Here is a 14,371-nt window from a genome sequence, read left to right on the forward strand (position 1 = left end):
AAATACTTCTCCTGATCAAATCACCGTGACGTCGCGCTAACTCAAACATCCCTACCGGGTAGACAAATGGCCGTTCATTTGAACCGCGGAGATATGTAAAATCAGCAAACGTCTTTACATTTGTTGTCATTTTCAGCTATAACTAGGGGTGTGAATCTTTTATGTTCTCACGATTCGGTTACGATTATCCTGTCAACGAATCGATTCGATATCACGCTGCATCAACCTCCTCAATATTAAGATATATATTACGACACATGGCTTTCGTCGACAAATCCAAGCAGTCATATATATGAACTAGTGCTGTCAAACGATTAAAATCTTTAATCGCGATTAATCGCATTAACTCGCAATTATTCGCACATTTTTATCTATTCTAAATGTCCCTTGATTTCTTTTTGTACCATTATTTCTTCTCATTTTAATGCTCTTATCAACATGGAAAAGGCCGACATGCAGTAGCCTCCCATTGAGCTATGGCTGTAGTAAGTTGTTCTTAGTTGTGGGATCCATGTGCTTCTGTCTGAAGTCATCCATTGTCGCCTGGCTTTGACGGGGGGGCGGAGAATTGGCATCAGCTGTGTGCTTGTCCATCAGCCGTGTGCTTGTCCATCAGCCGTGTGCTTGGCCATCAGCCGTGTGCTTGTCCATCAGCCGTGTGCTTGTCCATCAGCTGTCTGCTTGTCCATCAGCCGTGTGCTTGTCCATCAGCCGTGTGCTTGTCCATCAGCCGTGTGCTTGTCCATCAGCCGTGTGCTTGGCCATCAGCTGTCTGCTTGGCCATCAAGTGGTATTTCAGACTGGACGTGCTGCGATGACAGCTCAGTTCACAACGACTAAACACACAGATTACTTTGGTCTTGTCAATGGAACCATTTGGCAACTTTTTAAAAGCAAACTTTCCATTCAGAATCTTATTGGCATCCATTTCGGCATCTCGACTCAAAACGTAACGTTAGCGAACGTTAGCCGGCTCGCAAGCCCAAACAAGTGTGTGCGGCGTGCCTGTTGTTTAGTTTCCGGTCTAGCTAGATCCGGTGTGGTGTTGTAGTTTTTCTAACGTTACTAGTCTCACGATAAAAAAATGTACGCCGTTAAAATGGGTTTGCGTTAACGCCGTTAATAATGCCTTTAACTGACAGCACTAATATGAATGATAATTATTTTATCTGCCCTTAAAAAAGACACTTTCCTGAATGTAGCGGAGTCTGAACACAGCAGACAAGAGACGAAAAGGCAAAAACAACAAAAAACGATGTGGACTCGTCCACGTCCGCATCGCGATGCATCGATGCAATGATTAATTTCAACACCCCTAGCCGTAACTGTAACGTTTAAAGATATATAGTTAAACACTGAGGGCTGGTCTGACGTCTATGCTGTGCTTATTTTCTGTCCTGGGTTGCTTTGATTAAGCAAATCTTGCGTTAGGAACAGCATTATAACACGTAGCTCAAATCAAGCCATCTGATTGGTCCATAGCCGTGACATAATAACCACATACAACGGCTATAATTCAAATTCTTTTGCATAAGTATCACTCCGCATCTGAGAAAAAGCATTAGACTCACAAACAGATAGCTGGCGTCACGGAGGAAAGCTGTTCATCTGCACACACACTGCCAGGACACAGAGCTGCTTTAAACTCGTATCCATTTGAGTCAGGTGTGTCAAACTCAACATCAGGAGCCAGACATGTACAGTTTATTGACACGCTTTTATTTAAGAGAAAAAGTAAGTATTTTGACTGTATTATTGCCCGTCTCTTATAGCTTTTTCACTTACACTTTGGGCCTCAAAAAGCCCCCAAAAAAGTCAGCAACAAAGGTCCTTAGCTATCATAGAAAGAACACACCAAAAAAGGTGGAAAAAAGCAACAACAACGCTGTATAAAGCGACAAAATTGTCTAAAAGAGCGACAAAAAAAGTTGGAAAAAGTGCAAAAACGTTGGGGGAAAAGTGGTTATATTTTTTTAAAAGAAAATGTCGAAAAAAGCGCCTTAAGCATCGAAAACGTAACGGACATAAAATTTCAAACACAGCGCCACAAACGTCAGAAAAGCGACAAAAACTAGCTGGGCCAAAATGTATTGTGAACCTAAATTAATATGCGGACCGGATCAAGGTCTGCGAGGGGCCGGGTTTGGCCCTCGGGCCTTGAGTTTGACACGTGTGCTTTAAGTGTACGCTATTTAGAATATTTCCAGCACCTTAACTTGCTGTCAGACGGCCCTTTATGACGGGGAACTGAAGCCGTTATCTCTCTTCAAAGCCACCAGACTCCTTTTAACAAAAACAGTCATTTAACGTCCCAGAACACGGCAGTTGCTGCTCTACCGCTGCCTCCATTGGTTAGTCGTTTGTCTACCGCTGCCTCCATTGGTTAGTCGTTTGTCTACCGCTGCCTCCATTGGTTAGTCGTTTGTCTACCGCTGCCTCCATTGGTTAGTCGCTTGTCTACTGCTGCCTCCATTGGTTAGTCGTTTATCTACTGCTGCCTCCGTTGGTTAGTCGTTTGTCTACCGCTGCCTCCATTGGTTAGTCGTTTGTCTACCGCTGCCTCCATTGGTTAGTCGCTTGTCTACTGCTGCCTCCATTGGTTAGTCGCTTGTCTACCGCTGCCTCCATTGGTTAGTCGCTTGTCTACCGCTGCCTCTATTGGTTAGTCGCTTGTCTACCGCTGCCTCCGTTGGTTAGTCGTTTATCTACTGCTGCCTCCATTGGTTAGTTGTTTGTCTACCGCTGCCTCCATTGGTTAGTCGTTTGTCTACCGCTGCCTCCATTGGTTAGTCGCTTGTCTACCGCTGCCTCCATTGGTTAGTCGCTTGTCTACCGCTGCCTCCATTGGTTAGTCGCTTGTCTACCGCTGCCTCCATTGGTTAGTCGCTTGTCTACCGCTGCCTCCATTGGTTAGTCGCTTGTCTACTGCTGCCTCTATTGGTTAGTCGCTTGTCTACCGCTGCCTCCATTGGTTAGTTACTACTTAGTTAGTACTGCTAACGTTAGCGGCACTTAGTTCCGTAGCAACCACCTCTGTATGTGCATGCAGCCAACCCTGCTGAAATGAAGTGTTACTCATGTAAAAACTGCTGATTTTTTTACACCTCAAAATTCAAAATGAAGGGTCTACAGAAAGAGTTTGTGACGTGTGAATAAAATATGCATGACTGAATAATTTCACCTGCAGAAGTGAGAAGAGAGCAATGCTGGAGAAAGGTTGCTCACGTGCGTTCTTCCCCTTTGCAAATGTCTATTAACTGCTCATTGCCGTCTGAGTCTCGTTTTCTTGCTTGACCGTCTTTGATTTAATAAGTTTAAGTGTCCTGAACCTGACAGTGACCGTGAGTGCAAAATACTCTGCACCAAATGAAACCCAGTCACTCGCGTGCATGGTTAAAGAAAGTGGCTTTCTCCAGGAGAAAGCTCGCTGAGGAAATGGAGGTTTCACTAGTGTACAGATGACTGCAGGAAGCAGACAATAACTTTTACAAACACACTGATAGATTGTGGAAAGACTAGGGTTGGGTATCATTTGGATTTATTTGGATATCGGTTTCATGTGATCTCAAGAAGTGGCGTATGTATGAAGCGCCAATTCGTATGCCATTATTGCCGTGTTATCAAGACGCATACTCTCTTTTTTAGCGTGTTTATCAACGCCGTTTGGCCTCCATTGACCTACATTACCTTGCAATTGCGTGTGAATTTACGCCGTAAAGTAGTATGAGAGTGCGAAAATCTGCGCGGAGAGGTTGGTCGGGGTGATGGATGGCTCAAACACAGTACTTTCACCCAGGAGACCGGGGATCGTGTCCCACGTGTCACGTTTCCTAAACTCAACCGGTTCTTCTTTTCCTAAACCCAACCCGTCTGCTGTATACGGCGCTCAAAATGCGTACACTTGTAGAAAGCGTGTATGTTTATGTCCGCTGTATACAGCGTAGACATCCACGCAGATAGCTCAAACTGCGTACAGATAACACGGCACTTGGCTTAAGAAAGTGGGCGTGTATGTTTACACAAAGTCATGATGTCATGTTGATTTCAAAAAGTTGCCGGTGCCTGAACTGATACTAAATACTAAAACGACAGTTGGCGACATTAAAGAACGTCTTTTTTTTTATTGCTAAGGGCATATGGTCACATTTCCAATAATGTATTTAAAATGTAATTACAATAACTTCTTTCAGCAGTCAATTGCTGTAAAAAGGACAAAAACAAGAACTGCTAGATGGCAGAAAGGTATTTTAGTGCAGTGCTGCTAGTCTCCTCTGTGTCTTTAGCTGCAGACTGTTGGACGTCCCCCTGTTGGACTCCTTTCCAGTGAAATACAGACACACGTTCCACTGTTTTAGCTGTCAACATTTTAAGCCAGCTGCTAGCTAACGGTAGGCTAACATTACCTGCTGCCAAGTGTAGTGTTAACTAGCGTCATGTGCAGCGGTGCTTCTGTTGCCTGTAACGTCCGTTTCGGAGCATCAGAGGGCAGTGCAGGCGGTAAAGTGGCACAGAAATGAGGGACTGAAATCTGTCATTCTGTCCGATAGATGCTGGTCGTTTCAGAACAATGAGAAGTGTTTTTTTTTATTATTGTTTGTTATAACATTGTCAGATATGTTGTACAACTCTCTCTCTCTCTCTCTGTGTCTCCAGCGGCCAGCAGCAGTTGGCTTCAGGAACATGTGGCAGATCTGAGTCGAAGGTAAGAACATCTGCATCTCTTTGTCTCATCCATCCTCCTCTCTTTCTTGTTCTCTCTCTCTCTGTCTCTCTCTCTCTCTCTCTCGCTCTCGCTCTCGCTCTCTCTCTCTCTGTCTCTCTCTCTCTCTCTGTCTCTCTCTCTGTCTCGCTCTCTGTCTCGCTCTCTGTCTCTCTCTCCCTGTCTCTCTCTCTCTGTCTCTCTCTGTCTCTCTCTCTCTCTCTCTCTGTCTTTCTCTGTCTCTCTCTCTCTCTCTCTCTCTCTCTCTCTCTCTCTCTGTCTCTCTCTTTCTCTGCCTCTCTCTCTGTCTCTCTCTCCCTGTCTCTCTCTCTCTCTCTCTCTCTCTGCCTCTCTCTCTCTCTCTCTCTCTCTCTCTCTCTCTCTGTTTTTCAGTTCCCCCCTTCTCTCCTTCATCAGCAGTTTTCGGTCTCAGGTAGGAACAGGAAGGATCCTCTTACACTGACTCAACCCACACAAACACACACTCCTGACGCTGGTAAAAGTGCCCATCGTGTGTGTGTGTGTGTGTGTGTGTGTGTGTGTGTCCCTTCCTCTAGGGTCAAAGGTTACCCTCGCTCTGTGTGAGGTCACAGTCTAAGGTGGGGAACAGATTGGCTCATTGATTGAGCTTCTCAGAAACAGCTGTAAGATCAGTGTTATTGTACAAGTGACCCGGGTTCAAAGGTCACAGGTCACGGTAACTGTAGCCCTGTTATCTTTTGGTAAAACTACACTTTATCCATACCATAACTGATCACCTCTGGTGTGTGTGTGTGTGTGTGTGTGTGCAGTTCTTGTTTAGGTCAGCGTTATTTTAAAGTCTGGGTTTAAACTCTGACAATAACATGCGGTTTTTCAAGGTTCAAGTACAAATGCACTTCATAAAAATGTTTTATTAAATTCAGGTAACGTTACCTGTCCACACTGATTGGATTTGTTGCCTGTAACGTCCGTTTCAGAGCACCAGAGGGCAGCGCAGGCATTTAAGTGGCCCCGAAATGTAGCACCAAAATCTGCGTTGATACCGTTCGTTTAGGAACTGGGTTGCAGTATCCAACCCTAGCGGTGACACGGTTGGTGGGTGCAATAGTTCAACAGCTCTGTGGATTATCTTGAGTTACTGGGTCAAGATTTCTGGAAAGAGACATTGCTGTTGAGTTTTTTTTAAATGTATTTTTTTGGAGCTTTGAGCTCCACAAGCCGAGGGGCGTCTAGTTCCATTATATTGGAGAGAAGACCTACATCTTTACCAGGGATGCACCGAATCCAGGATTCAGATTTGTCTGAATATTGGGCTTTTTGACGGGGTTGGGTTTCTGCTGAACCTTGCACTCCGCGCGCTACGCTGGTCGCCGTAATGACGGCGCCGTTGATTACAGGAAGGTGTTTACGTAGGTGGAGCTTCAATGCAGCAGGCTGAGAGGAAGTGGAAATGGAACTGGTGAGCAGAAAAAGTGTTGTTTGGCAGTACTTTCAGTCAAAAGAAGGCCATTCAAGTCCAGCTACATGTTCAATCTGCAATGCTGATTAGTCTGGTGGTGGCGAGGACCCTAAACAATACACAACATCACCGCTGTTACAACATCTGGTATGAAACATCTGGAAGAATACGAGCTGAGCATGAAGGAATCTACAGACAGCAGCCAGAATGCAGCAACTTCAGGTACGGCAAAGGAAGGACAGTCACTGTTTACTTCATTAATGTGTTGACTGTGTTCATGGACTGAGGACGGGACGAGGATTCAGCAGAATCATAACCAGGGGATTCGGTATTGGGCCGAACCCCAAAAATCTGGATTCGGTGCATCCCTAATCTTTACACTTGATATATCCAACACTGGGCGACTCCCACCAAAACTATCTAGACTGATAAATAGATCTACAGGTAAGAGAAAGGAGGTGAAGGTGAACTGCCATTTTATAAGCATATTTTCCAGTTTCTCTAATATGAATAACTGTTGCATTTCATGAGTATTTCTAAACAGCAGTTGAACCTCTTGACCGTATCTTCTTGCTTTTATCCTTTGAGTTGCTGCCTCCTGATTGGCTGATGAGATATTTGCATTAGTGTATCAACAATATACAATGCAGCCAAAGAGAAAATCATGAAGTCCTTTACATCTTTACATTTAGACCGACTTCAAAAGCAGACTGATGCTGCTGTGATGAATATTACATCCCGCTGTGTTTCTGAAATGGATGAAAGTACAAGACGCGCACACACACACACACACCCCCACATAGTCAGCAGCTCAGTCGGTGCAGGTTACTCGGGGCGACAGCCTGGAGAGTTGTGCAGCAGCAGAACTGAGCTGTGATTGGCTGAGAGGGCAGAAATGAACAGGACGTCCCAGCCTAGTTTTGTGTGTGTGTGTGTGTGTGTGTGTGTGTGTGTGTGTGTGTGTGTGATGCTCTGTATGCCTTCATGCCTCAGTGTGTGTTTGCATGAAATGTGTGTCTGTGTTACTGTTTGTGTTGTAATAGTCTGTCCCTACTTAACCCCAGCCGGGTCTGGGGGCCAACTGTGTTATATAAAGCCTGCTGCTCTGTCGGCCTCACCAGCCAGAAGCCAGAGTTCTGTGTGTGTGTGTGTGTGTGTGTGTGTGTGTGTGTGTGTGTGTGCGCGTTGGTGTGTTTATGAGAAAGTTGCCGATAGGGAAAAGGGAGAAAGATATTTTAAGAAACGTGTGCGGCACAGAACGAAAGAGAAATGTATCCGATTCTGATTATCAAACTCTGATCCTGATGCTTTTCACATTACTTTTAAACATAAGGAAATCAAAGTGTTTTTTATATATTTTACCTTCATTTTCAGCAGATTTTGGTCTCCATAGAAAATAGTTTTTGTCTTACACAACACTTTTTTTTGTGTGTGTGGGATGTTTGAAGGTAAAATTGGACCCCACCTCCCCCACCTTATCTGGATCATGAAATAGTCACGTTAAAGGGATCTGATCTCAGCCACATCTGTACAGTATAGTTACTCGGGCCGTCCTCTGAAAGTCCAACATTCGAATCATCAGTCCCACAAACATTCCTCCTAAATAAAATACATCATGGTTAAGAAAAACGCTTAAAGCTAGAGTCAGAGTCTGACCAAAGAATACATTAAGTATGAAGAGTGTGATCAAATGTTCAGTGTGGAGCCAACAGAGCGGAGTATCCTAGTGTTTGTTTGCCTTTCTGCTTAAATCCCTCGCTCTCTTTCTGCAACGTGTCTGGATTAACACACACACAGACAGACACACACACACACACACACACACACACCGCACATACTCTCACATGGTTAGATATCATTTTATCAATGCATCAAGAGGGATTATGGGATCGCTGGGATTTTCAATCTCATCTCCAACTCTCCACTCTCCTCTTTTAGATAGGTAGATAGAGGGATAGGTAGGTAGATAGATAGATAGAGGGGTAGGTAGATAGATAGAGGGGTAGATAGATAGATAGAGGGGTAGATAGATAGAGGAGTAGGTAGGTAGATAGATAGATAGATAGAGGGGTAGATAGATAGATAGAGGGGTAGGTAGATAGATAGATAGATAGATAGATAGATAGAGGGGTAGGTAGATAGATAGATAGATAGATAGAGGGATAGGTAGATAGGTAGATAGATAGAGGGGTAGGTAGGTAGATAGATAGAGGGGTAGGTAGGTAGATAGATAGAGGGGTAGGTAGGTAGGTAGGTAGATAGGTAGATAGGTAGATAGGTAGATAGAGGGGTAGGTAGGGTAGATAGATAGATGAGAGGTAGGGTAGGGTAGGTAGATAGAGGGGTAGATAGGTAGATAGAGGGGTAGGTAGGTAGGTAGGTAGATAGGTAGATAGATAGAGGGGTAGGTAGGTAGATAGATAGATAGAGGGGTAGGTAGGTAGATAGAGGGATGCTTTATTCATCCCGAGGGAAATTTTAGGCATCCACTAGCTTAGACAACCATAACACAACAAACACACATACACACATATGTCTGTCCATCTGTGTGTCTCTCTGTGTGTCTGTCCGTCTGTGTGTCTCTCTGTCTGTGTGTCTCTCTGTCTGTCTGTCTCTCTGTCTGTCTGGAGCCATGTTACCATTTACATATTTCTATGCACATTTTGAAGTCTCGCGTTGGAAAACGGCAAAATTCAAAGCATGTTTTTACGCTCGCCTGAAGTGGTTTATGTCTTTGTGGAAAAAGAGTTGATTCTCTAAATGGGATATGAGAACGCCTTGCAGAACGTAGCGGACATTAAACTCACAGGACTGATCCCTTGAGCCCCCCTCAGTCGATTAGGCGACTAATCGGTCATTTTGGTCTGAGTCGACTAAGATGTCTTTAGTCGATTAGTCATGTTTTCAGCGTTTTTTCATGCTGAATGAGTTCTTTCCAAAGACCCAGAGGCTCGATGCTGAGAGTCATTGCTCAGTTTTAGGACTCCAGACGAGGCTCCGTGTTCCTCACCGACACAGAGCACCGAGCTGGGAATCACAACCTGGGCTCATATATCTGCTGTCAAACTGTCCCAGCTGTCCTGCCATTATTCACCGCCTGTCTCTCTTTCTCTCTGTCTGTCTCTCTGTCTCTTGGTCTGTCTCTCTCTCTGTCTCTCTCTGTCTCTCTCTCTCTCTCTCTGTCTCTTGGTCTGTCTTTCTTTCGGTCTGTCTCTCCCGTCTCTCTCTCTCTCTGTCTCTCTCTCTCTGTCTCTCCGTCTCTCTCTCTCTGTCTGTCTCTCTGTCTCTGTCTCTGTCTCTCTCCTTTGTCTCTCTCTCTCTGTCTCTCTCTTTGTCTGCCTCTCCGTCAGTCTCTCTCTGCTGTCTCTCTCTCTCTGTCTCTCTGTCTCTTGGTCTGTCTCTCTCTCTGTCTCTCTCTGTCTCTCTCTCTCTCTCTCTGTCTCTCTGTCTGTCTCTCCGTCTCTCTGTCTCTGTCTCTCTCTCTTTGTCTCTCTCTCTCTGTCTCTCTCTTTCTGTCTCTCTCTCTCTTTGTCTGCCTCTCCGTCAGTCTCTCTCTCGCTGTCTCTCTCTCTCTGTCTCTCCCTCTCTCTCTCTCTGTCTGTCTCTCTATCTGTATGTCTCTCTCTGTCTCTCTCCGTCTCTCTCTCTCTGTCTGTCTCTCTGTCTCTCTCTCTCTCTCCGTCTCTATCTTTGTCTGTCTCTCTCTCTGTCTCGCTCTCTCCGTTTGTCTGTCTCTCTCTCCGTCTGTCTCTCTCCGCTGTCTGTCTCACTCACAGTCTGACTTATTAAAACAGTCTGTCTTTTTCTCTGTCTCTCTTTTTGTTGTTTATTTCTTTTTTCTTTTTCTCCGTCTCTCTCTGTCTTTCTTTCATTTTCTCCGTCTCTCTCTGTCTTTCTTTCTTTTTCTCCGTCTCTCTCTGTCTTTCTTTCTTTTTCTCCGTCTGTCTTTCATCTTAACGAGACTTTCATTTACTAATTATAACTGAGCTGAATGATATTATTTCCCCTTCTCTTCCCTCCGCCAGTTTTCTCAAAGTCCAGCCCGTGGCCAACTCTCTGAATGACATGTTTGACATTAATTACGTGTTGACATCCATGTCACTGTTTTTTATTTTTTATTTTTAAAAAACATTATCTAATGACAGCACCTTGCGGCGCCCAGCCACCGTGTTTGCTCTTCATGTTTCTGACAGCGCTCGTTGTATTGGAAATTTAATCTGACACGCAGCACCGGGCCGATCCGCCCCGAGACGCGTTCATTGACCCGTTAATCGGTTCCAGGAACGCCGGTGCCGGGTGCGTTGCCCAAAGAGCATACATTTTCCAGATGAACAAGTGAGGAGAAGAAATCATCTCAGAAAGAAGAGTTTGGTGCCTTTCCTTTTTAGACTGGCTGCTGTTGAGGAGACGTTTATATTTCACAAGTATTGACCCATCACTTTCTACAGAAAGTCATTGAGCAGGGATAATCCATCCACGTTTCCAGTCTTTCTCCTCAAGTCTAAGGCTGCATCACACTGACTCTGTCTGTCCTCAGACAATCCCGCCAGGGCTGGGCAGCATATCGATATCGTGATATGAGACTGGATATCGTCTTAGATTTTGGATATCGTGATATGACTAGTAGTGTTATCATTTCTGGTTTTAATGGCTGGATTACAGTAAAGTGACTTTTTACCAGACTGTTATGTATTTTCTATTATTTGCCGTTGCCCACTTAGTCATTATATACACATTAATGATGATTATTCATCAAAAATGTAATTGTGTAAATATTTTTTTGTAAGCACCAATTGTCTACCCTACAATATCGCCGCAATATCGATATCGAGGTATTTGGTCAACAATATCGTGATATTAGATTTTTTCCATATCGCCCAGCTCTACACCAAAAGTTAACGCAGGTCTTCCCATTTATTTTGCATGGGGGCAGCTGAAAAACAAACGCAGGCAGAAAGACTTAGGCCGGCTACACACTGGCTGCGTGGCGTGAGCGTGTCGGCTGCGTGGCGTGAGCGTGTCGGCCGCGTGGCGTGAGCGTGTCAGCTCCGTGGCGTGAGCGTGTCAGCTGCGTGGCGTGTCCGTTTTTATTTCGGCTCCCATGTTAACAGGTTAGAGTTTACACACTGTCTGTGTGACACGCACGTCTCAGGCGCCAAAAAACGCGTGCATGCTAGAAATAGGACCAACGCCTATTTTTCACACGACGCGCAAGCGTGTTGGAAGCATTTCCAGGCAACATAGAATACGAAAAGATGTTTTTATGTCATTTAGACACTAATACATATTAATAAATGACATGTTGATGTTTGAAAGTCTCTAGGTTTTGACATAAATGCAGATATAAATGTCATTTAAAACAAGAAACAGCCATGTGTACAGACAAGGCTAGCAGCAGCAGTGCCGTCAGACACCTTTCTGGTGTGTAAATACATAGAAAATGCCACACAGCTGACACGCAACAGAAACGCCACGCTCACGCCACGCAGCCACTGTGCAGGAGGAGCGACACAGTTCGCCTGCATCGTCGCGTGGGTCTACTATGCTCCTCATGTGAAGGACAACAGTCGGCGAGTAAGCAGTTCATAACAAACAGTGGTAATCTTCCCTAACCACAGACTGTTATTGTTGATACCTAAAGTTAGCTAAATTAGCATAGTCATAATTACGGAATTAACCTGATAAATCCAGTCTTGTGCTGATGCTCTGACAAGCAGACGCCCCGCTGTCCACGTCCTGATAACTGTTTAGAAAACTGAAGAATCAGTCTCTTGTTCATTGCTTTCCATTCAACTCTTGCAGCGGGCGGGCGTGTGCGTGTGACGAGCATGAACGCGACAGTGTCACGGGATTGCGCCCGCTTGTTGCATCGCCTGTCAAACTGTCAGTCCCTCCGTCTCTTTTCTTTCTCTCTTTCTCCCGGAAATGAAGCTGCCTTCAAGCGCGCTCGGACACATTGAGATCTATAAACGACTTGACGGGAAAACCATAACTGTAGAAATATAAAGTGTAGTTGTGCTGCATTTGGGGTGTTAAAGAACACAACGGGACACCACACAAATGGGCCGTTTCATTGACACTCCCACTGCCGCAAAACCCTCCAGAGACTCGCTTTCTTTGGTCTGAACGTGCCCTGAAGCATTTTTATTAGGGCTGTCAAAATAACGCGTTAAAAAAATTAACGCAGATTAATCCATTCCATATTGACGTTTGCATACAGACGAAAATCTGGTGCCACTGATATGTCTGTTCTTCTCTCTGCTGCTCTGAAACAGACGTTACAGGAAACACAAACCCCGCTGCATGTGACGCTAGTTAACACTATACTCGACAGCAGCTAACGTTAGCCTACCGCTAGCTAGTTAACACTATACTCGACAGCAGCTAACGTTAGCCTACCGCTAGCTAGTTAACACTATACTCGACAGCAGCTAACGTTAGCCTACTGCTAGCTAGTAGCTGGATTAAACACGGTTAAAATGCTGACAGCTAACGCTAAACGGTGTAAAGTGTGACTGTGTTTTACTGTAGAGGATTCAACACCGGGATGTAACAATCTGCAGCTGCCGTCGGAGAAACAACACAGACGGTGCGTTCAATGAAACTGGTAAACTACAGCCTCGTGGTGCATTTGAAGTTATTGTAAATGTCCTTTTCCCATCTGGTGGTTTTTGTCGTTCAACAGCAATTTACTAGTGTAATAAGTTATTGTTATACATTATTATTAATCATTTAATGTTGACCATATGGCCTTAGCAATAAACAAGCCGTTCTTTAATGTCACCAACTGTTTAGTACCTTTTTATTTCTTTTCTTTTTTTACTTTCTTAAAAAGTATCGGTTCAGGCACCGTTAATTATGTATGCGATTCATTTCAATTAATTAATCACAGAGTATGTAATTAATTAGATTACATTTTTTAATCGATTGACAGCCCTAGTTTTTATAAAGACTAGTGAGACAGAACTGATTCAGGAGCGAGTTTTCTGTCTGTTGTTGAGGCAGGATGTTTGCAGAGGTGGTTTGTTGGAGTTTAGACTGTTGTCTTAGAGCACCATAACATGAAACAAAACAAGAATGATCCCATCAACTGCTGTTCAAGTCCCCTAAAGTCCATTATGACTGTGTGATCGGGTTAAAGGGGGGGAGGGGGGTGTACTGACAGACCTCTATAGACGGGAGGGATCAGATAGAGAAGCTGCGGTGTTTAGTTCAAATATGAATCAACTTCTGAAGTTTTCAGTTTGGTTTGTCTGATTACAAATAATCTACCGCTACGATATACAGTAGGTTAATTGGGCAATTGTCCAGCTTGTATTTACCTTCACAAAAGTGCTCGTTTTGCACTGACAGACTCAGATTAATGTTCTAAGTGTCTGACAACATTATGGAAAGGATCTCTAAGGAGGTCGACCTTTCTGTTAAAGAGTAAGATCCTTTTTTTAAACATAAAAACATCTGCGAAATTGTGTTCGCTAAACCCACCAGACTCCATGTAAATAATCAGTAGTTTTAGCATCGTAAAATACACTTCATTCAAAGTGGACAGAAACTAAATAAAACTATGAAAAGACATTTTGGGGTCGTCTTTCCACTTTTCCAACCATCACAACTCTAGTTTTGGTTGAAATAAACACACAGTTTACTGATTTACATGTGAAAATATATTGGCTCTATGCACGCTAAAAGTATTGCTTTTTTAAATGGAGTCTGGTGGGTTTAGCGCTAGAGACTTCAGAGCTGTTTCTGGTTAAAAAGAAAGGTCTCAAAGAGGTTTTAAAGGCTTATCTCTGAAGGAATCCTTTCCATAATGTTGCAGAGGAGGTTTGTTGGAGACTGCTGTCTTAGAACAACATAACATGAAACGAAACAAGAATGATCCCATCAACTGCTGTTCAAGTCCCGTAAAGTCCATTATGACGGTGTGATCGGGTTAAAGGCCTAATCCTAAAGGCAAACGTAAACACAGGGAGGCTACAGCTTAGAGAGGAGGAAGTGGAGGGGGGTGGGGAATGACAGACCTCTATAGACAGGAGGGAGCAGATAGAGAAACTGCCGTGTTTATTTCAAATATGAATCGACTTTGTCTGATTACAAAAAAATCGACCAGCCCGATTTCCATAAAACTTGGTGGAAGGGTGTAGCAGAAGCCAAAAAAGAACCCATTAAATTTTGGACTTCATCCAAATCACGGGGCAGATGCACACATCATTTTTAACTTTTGATAACAT

The 14,371-nt window shown here is 44.1% G+C and overlaps 1 protein-coding gene across 2 annotated transcripts in view; it reads left to right on the plus strand.

The window, feature by feature from the left end:
• Nucleotides 1-14,371, plus strand: part of slc30a6 (solute carrier family 30 member 6) — a 77,223-nt gene that overhangs the window by 52,431 nt on the left and 10,421 nt on the right. The window contains exon 10 of one of the 2 annotated variants that reach the window (XM_078272959.1): nucleotides 4,654-4,702. In XM_078272959.1, the coding sequence (XP_078129085.1) occupies nucleotides 4,654-4,702 (49 nt within the window). Of the gene's footprint in view, nucleotides 1-4,653; nucleotides 4,703-9,009; nucleotides 9,014-14,371 lie in introns of those variants that run through there. The other variant, XM_078272960.1, reaches the window with a different exon arrangement.

This window comes from Sander vitreus, chromosome 17, assembly GCF_031162955.1.
Source record: "Sander vitreus isolate 19-12246 chromosome 17, sanVit1, whole genome shotgun sequence".
Taxonomy (NCBI): Eukaryota; Metazoa; Chordata; class Actinopteri; order Perciformes; family Percidae; genus Sander; species Sander vitreus.